Consider the following 7,056-nt stretch of genomic DNA (forward strand, 5'->3'; position numbering starts at 1 on the left):
GAACGATGCTACCGGCATGATTTCTGTTGGCACTGTTAGCGCAGCGGCTGAGTGTGCCCACTTTCTTGAGCAGGTGATGTACAGACTTACAGGGCTTGAGGGACTCACACTAGGCAGTCCCTGGGTCACTGATCCCGGCGCAAGCCCAGGGTGAACAGGATGAGAAGCTGTCGCTACCTGATTGCCCTGCTCTCCATGTGTTAGCCAGTGGTCAGAGGTCGCGCCCTGCAAGGGCTTACGCCCTAAAAACTATCTTCCAGTTTTCTGCTTTTAGATGCTCCTCTTAGAAGAGAGGCCGCGACTCTGTGGGTTCAGGCGCTGACGTTGCTCTTCGCCTGAGATTTGGGCCATCCCGCAAATGAGGTCATCATAAATTGCTTTAAAAGGAATAAAGTGTGAAATTTTAATCAAAGTTTAGAGGTACCTCATGGCCCTCTTGACACCATGAAGAGCATAACTTCAGAGGGGGGGTGCTTCTTGCAGTTGTAATTCTGAAAATTAGGCTACCCGCTACTGCGGTTTGCAAGCCTGGAATCATTGGTTGCTTTTGAAAGTGTCATCTCACAATTATTTCCAAGTCTTACCCAAATTTCTTGAACCTTAAAACGTCTTGCCAAGTAGTTTCTGAATTACTGTGGAATTTAGTGTCTCGTTTGTTTTAGGAAAAGTGCAATTTATAAAGCTTCAGTATTTCACTAGATAAAAATATATTTACAGAAAGAACCATTTTCTGCCTTCTTCAGTACCAGTTGACATTTTGGTTTTATCTTAGATATTAAAATAAAATAAAAATCTCAGCTTGTTCTTGTTTATTAAAAAGATATATTACTATTTAAATACTTCTAAAATAATTTAAGAAAAGAAATAATAGCTTAACCTTAAAATTCATGATGAACAGTAAAACCTGTTATTTATCTTTAACTGTGTGGATACTGTAGGACCTGCCTGGTTCTTTGCAGTCCTGTGACTTTTGAGATGATTTAAGCTAGTATCAAGCGATTAAACAGTAGGAACTCAACAAGAAAATTTTGTGCATCTATTTTGCACACAAGAGTGTGAGAATGGACCTGGGGCACAAGCTGGAACACGGGAGGTTCCACCTGAACGTGAGGACAAACCCCTTCCCTGTGCGGGTGCCAGAGCAGGGGCACAGGCTGCCCAGAGAGGCTGTGGGGTCCCTTCCCTGGGGACATTCACCCCCCGCCTGGACGCGGCCCTGTGCCCCTGCTCTGGGGGTGCCTGCTCCAGCAGGGGTGGGACGGGGTGAGCTCCAGAGGGCCCTTCCAGCCCCCACCACTCTGTGAGTCTGTGATCCTGGAGACCTGGGTCCTGTTTGCCTAAATAGACTTTGTTTTTTTCCAAAATCAAACAGGACTCGTCTGCCAAGTTGTCAGGATGTCTTAAGCATCTGCTCGCAGCTTCCCCAGGTTCTCACACCTTGACAAGGGAAGAGCTTGGAAATGGTCACAAATGGGCTAAACTTGCACCTATTAAAAATTGGGCTAAAAAAGGCCAAAGAGTTTGGGATATCCACGAGCTGGCTACTTGTGGTCAGGGAATTCATAAATGCTTGTGGAAAAGCTGAGAGATCTCATTCGAATCTCGATCGATCTGCCTGCGCTCAGGCTTTCCACGTGCTGCGGAGGAGCCGAGGTCCCCGAGGGCTGCGGTGTCCCTGGGTGCTGGCTGTCCCCCATTGCCATGGCAGGCGCGCGGCTCTGCTCCGACGGCCGGCTTTGCTTTTGCAAACTCCGTGCCATCGCCATGCGTTACAGTCGTGAACGGCCTCGCCTGGCCCTCACTTAATTATAAACTCCGTAGAGAAAAAGGGGATTTGCATTGATTAAACTGAGTTCCCAAACCGTGGGGAACTGCACAGAAGCGGCAGAGCAGACTCTGCGCTATTTTGGACCAGGTTAGTCTCCAGAGCTAGTCTCGCTGTAATATTGCTTAACAACACTGCTGACCTAATTATGACACAGTTAACATTCATCTAGTAATTAATGAGTATTACAGTGTCTGCTCTGGGCTTGACAGGATTCCTACTGTGGGCTCATTTGATGCTGAATTGTACTGTACCGTGCGCTGTGCTTTGCAAGTCATCAGTCTTACGTGACACTTAAAAATCTCTGACAACCTGACAGTCTCAGCCTGGGCAGAGGAAATTACAGGATGTCCAAAGCACATGGGAAACTAACAAAAAGATCGGGTCAGTTAAAATCCTCATAATGGGCTATTAAATTGTTTTACTGTTCAGCTTCTCTGTAAAATATCAATTATCTCAATGGTTGTAATGTAATCAAAGTAATTAAATTCCAAAAGCTTGCATGTAAAAACCAGAGCTTTGTAAATGGGAATCCAGCCTCAAGTAGTTTAGTTGGTCTGTTTGTGTTTAAAAGTTTCTCCAGATGCCTTTTTTTTTTTTTCTTTAATGGTGTTATAGTTAGAGAACTGTTAAAGGTTTTTGTGTGTTGAGGTTTAGGGTGTGTTTTGAGCTTGGCTGCACACAACGTTTGAACAATTGAATGAGCAAAGCCCGTGTTACAGCCGAAACAGGGACGCAGCACATGCCAGATGAAAAGCCGGCTGGTCCGTAGCCGTGGGAAGCAGGGACAGCCTCTGCCTCCGAATCTCAGCCCCGGCTCCATCTGCTTAGGTCTCCTTGGCTGATGGATAATTGTAGCTTACCTTTCCCTAAGTTTTGAAAGAGCACTTCTGATGTGAAACTTGAAAAATATTCCTCTCTCAAATTTATCCAATTCAGGATCTCGCCCTCTGGTAATACGTTTTACAAGAATAGGAGAAAAATCAAAGAATGACACATTGCATGAACATTTTCCCCGTTGTTTCTCTGGGTGTAGGGAGTACCGCTCCTTGAATTGGTTTTATTTCACTTTATTTCAGTAGAGCCGCTCCCTTGGGTGTCAGCAGAACCGAATCAAATCCTGTTTTGTTAGGGCCAAAATTACTTTTGTTGCCTTGATTTTCTGAAATTCACTGTAATTTGGGGGTGCACCATTTTGAACCATGTTAAAAGGTTCCGATTCACAGAAGGGGCTAAGCATCCATGCCCTGAAAGTTGGCTTTAGAAAGATCGAATGGCAGGATTTGAAAAAGTTTTGGGCCATAGTCCAGGAAACCACCTGTAATTTGTAGCAGGCAATGTCGTTCTGAACGCTCCGTGCCCAATATGTGAGCGTCTATCTCCATCCTTAGTGTAATCAGCCTTCAGAGGCATGTGCTGACCTAATGGAGCGTTTGTTACTCATTTTAAAAAGTGATGAGATGGGTCTTTTATACCACTACGGGATCTTATAAGCAACTGGAAACCTGCACTGAGTCTAATGGGCTGTTCCTTCGCTGGCTGATAAGGTAGGGCAAAAAAAAAGGCTCTTTTGCAAACCTAGGTTATTACTATTCGCGTGACAACGCCAGCGTAAGGTGTGCTTTTTAAGACAAGAACGAGACATGCACAGCCCCAAGGAACGTACAGCCAGAACAGATGGAGAGAAGACATCAACCATGAAGCAGTTCAAAGGAGTCCGTGAGTTGGTCTTTGTTAGAGCCCAGGCAGGCGCTGGGAAAGAAGCGAGCGTTTGGGAAAGAATTTAAATGTATTAACCTGCGTGCAGGTAAGTGTTGCTGTTCCTGTTTCTATCAAGTCGTTAAGAAACCGATAGGCTCACGGCTCCGACTGCCAAGTGGTTTCCGTAGAGAACGAGCTCATGGAGGCAGGGAGATGCAAAGAAAGCGTTAATGCTGGAGCAGAGTGTTTGGGAGCTGGGGAAACAAAAGGAAAATCCAGGAATGCTCATAATGTGCAACAGCCTTGGGGGATTTTTTGTGTCTTCAAACAAAATTAATGAAGGGAGTTTAGTCTGAAGGCCTCCTTGAAGCGTGCTGAAATCAGCATATAAGCCGCTTCTGCCTCGATAAGCCCTGTACCATGTCCCTAGGATAGCTGTGAAAAATGCAGTGCTGCCGTAGCTCCTTTTAAAATGTAAAAGTAGCTGATTGGTGGGAGTAGAGTTACTCGATGAAACTACTTAGAAGTTCCTACAATTGGTTGGAAGGAGCGAAACATTCTCCATCCTCTGTCACCTCATTAGCAGCTTCGGCTCTGCCGCCTGCCCGAGGTCCGTGATCAGGGCGCTCCCGTGCCATCAGCAATTCCCTCTCTTCAGGCAATGGGCAAACGGAGAGCTCAGCCGTGCTCCAGGCTACCGGCGTGCTGGTATTTTCCCTGTTCTCAGGAGGAGGCAGCTTATCCTCCTTTTCTGCTGTCACTGAGCAGGGCTTCCTGTTCCTGGTCATTGTGAGACTCTTCTGGATGCACCGACTCGGGAAACCGGGAGTGGAAGCGAGAGGGTACCGGGAAAACAGACTCTTGCCCAACTTTGCTTCATTTCCATCAGTCTTCCCTCAGGTAGAGACTGAATTGGTGCAGAAACCAATTAGCGATGGTTCGTTAGGAGGAAGTGACTTGCTGAAATGCTTTTCAAATTAAGTGCTCCAAAAACAAAAGAAGCACCGTGCGCAACCCTACGTAAATGCCGTTAAAAACAGAGCGTGCCTCGTGTTACAGAGCACGCCTTGTCCTCTGCACAGCCTAACGGGTGTGCAGCGCTGCTCTTCCGCAGATGCAGCCCCAAGCTGCAGAGGTCTTCATGTAGCACTTCTTGCAGCAGCCCTCTAACGCATGTATCCTCCTCTCTCTCCCGCTGCAGGTGCATTGCTGTTGGGAGGAATCCTCTATTCCTGGCAGTTCCCTCACTTCAACGCCCTGAGCTGGGGTCTGCGGGAAGATTACTCCCGGGGAGGATACTGTATGATGTCCGTCACCCACCCAGGGCTGTGCAGGCGGGTGGCTCTGCGTCACTGCCTGGCCTTAATCGGACTCTCAACGGCGGCTCCTGTTCTCGACATCACCACGTGGACTTTCCCCGTCATTTCACTCCCTATTAACCTCTACATCTCCTACCTCGGCTTTCGGTTCTACAGGGATGCAGACCGCAGCAGCTCCAGGAAGCTCTTCTTCTGCAGTCTGTGGCATTTGCCAATGCTGCTGCTTGTCATGTTCACGTGCAAGAAATCGTTCCTAGAGAAGGAAGACAAAGGCGATCTGCTCGGTGGAAATCATGGGAGGGCTATGGAGATTAGATTGCCTTAAATGTCAATTACTTGTCCTCGCAACACATCAGGTAGTGTATTTTAGTAATTACAAGGGGGAAACCTGTGGGGATTTGTTTGAAGACGAATCATTTGTGCCTAGCAACCACTTCATGCGATAATTTCCTGTTTTCTTCTGAAAGGGAGGCGATGCGAGAGCTTAAAGCACTCATGGGCCTCAGGCTCACTCACTCACCATGGATTGAAATTTAGCCTATGCCAGAAGCACATCACTTGGAGATGGCCTTCCAAAGTCTCCACCAGTCGTGCTCTCTCATCTCGTGGATAGGTTTTCAGTTAGCGAGTCACATGCGCACACTTTCTAACCGCCAGCACTGGCAGCCTTGGCGAAGCCGTCAGGAAGCGACAGATGAATGATTTATCACCCCTGCTCCCCAAGCATCCTTTCCAAATTAAGCTGTGAGGCACATGGTGGGATGGGTGAACTCTTCTTGTCTTGATCTGTGCCATCACCGCTCTGATATCACACAGAAGCCTTCAGTTTCTGAGGCTTTCTTCAATCAGTTACTTTTCCCAAGGTTCCCATTCACCCCAGGAGATTTTTAGCTTTCCTACAGTGGCACAGTGCTAAAGGAGTAAAGAAAACTGTCTTTCAGCACACCACGCGTTGGCATTTAAACACAAAACAACCTCCAGATGAACAGCTCTTCTGTAGCACGTACCCTTGAACACAGTCTGAGCCATTCTGCTGTACATCCATCGCGGGGAATTTCTGACTCCCCTGTGGTTTTAGATCATTAGAGTTTGAGCCCTGCGTGTCACATCTTCAGCTGGTAAAAACTGCCAGTACTGTTTATGTCAGTGAAGCTCTGAAAAGCTGTAGGAGGTGAGAACCAGATCTCAGAGTCTGGTAGTTTTAAGGCTTTTCAGTGCTGATGTCTTGTGCCAGCCCATTCAGTCTCGGTTGTCCTCGGACGAGCCCTGGACTTGCGTCAAGAGTTTGGGTGATATTTAGTATCACACCGTGGTGGCTCAGAAAGAGGGCCTCACTTGGGGTATGTAAGTGGTGAGGAAGCACGTTTTACAGAAAAAAAAAAAAAGTTGGGGGTTTTTATCTAATATTATAACATTCAAATCGCAGCCTGTGTCTCTCAGAAGCAATTATGGTGGATGGGGTCACTAGGAAAATGCATTATCTTTGTTAACTGATACGCTGAAGAACATTTCTGGCCACAGTCTGATGCGCTTGTGATCCCACCGCGGGGCTGTGGCTAACCCTCAGCCTACCTGGGGCTGCCCGTGACCCGCTGGGGTGCTTCCAAGCGCAGCAGCGTCCCGGGTAGACAAAGACTGTGCTGTAGTTTATTGTGGTAGTTAGTGCCTGTTATGACTTGATGTGTTTTCATGCCAAGATTTCTTTCCCATGTGGAGAGGGACTGGGCAGCACAGTTGTGCATCGATCCAAAGACACAGTAATACCTGAAATGGGAGACACTGTCTCTAATCTGATCCCGAATAAAGCCCTTCAGGAAACGTCACAAATCTGCCACCACGTGCGTATCACACTGACATAAAATCTTCACTGGCTGCTTTCATGATACAAGCCCGACTTCTGGTCTCAGTTACACTGGTGTAAATCAGGAGTGACACGGTTAACCTCTGTTCTGCTGGCGGAGGTGCTCGCAGGAGCGGAGCCACCTGTTGTACATGGTCTTAAATAGTCAGTTGCAAGATTTTCTGACTCTCTCAAGTGATTGCAGATGACAGGATTGAGTTCCCTCTTACCGTTTGTCTGACGGACTCCGCTGTACTCGAGTTACTGTGGGCAACACTTTGTAGAAATGTCTGGAAACTGTGCAACTCCTGAGTTTGTTTCAAAAATGCATCCAGTCTTCTCTGCAATAAAGTGCGTACTGTACACAATAA

The 7,056-nt window shown here is 47.2% G+C and overlaps 1 protein-coding gene across 1 annotated transcript in view; it reads left to right on the plus strand.

Moving 5' to 3' along the window:
- LOC104044555 (protoheme IX farnesyltransferase, mitochondrial) overlaps window positions 1–7,056 on the plus strand; it is a 108,594-nt gene extending 101,538 nt beyond the window's left edge. Inside the window, exon 7 of the mRNA XM_064467269.1 lies at window positions 4,728–7,056. Within this exon, the coding sequence (XP_064323339.1) occupies window positions 4,728–5,170 (443 nt within the window). The 3' untranslated portion in view covers window positions 5,171–7,056. The remainder of the gene's footprint in view (window positions 1–4,727) is intronic.

The sequence above is a fragment of the Phalacrocorax carbo genome, chromosome 16 (genome assembly GCF_963921805.1).
Source record: "Phalacrocorax carbo chromosome 16, bPhaCar2.1, whole genome shotgun sequence".
Classification (NCBI taxonomy): domain Eukaryota; kingdom Metazoa; phylum Chordata; class Aves; order Suliformes; family Phalacrocoracidae; genus Phalacrocorax; species Phalacrocorax carbo.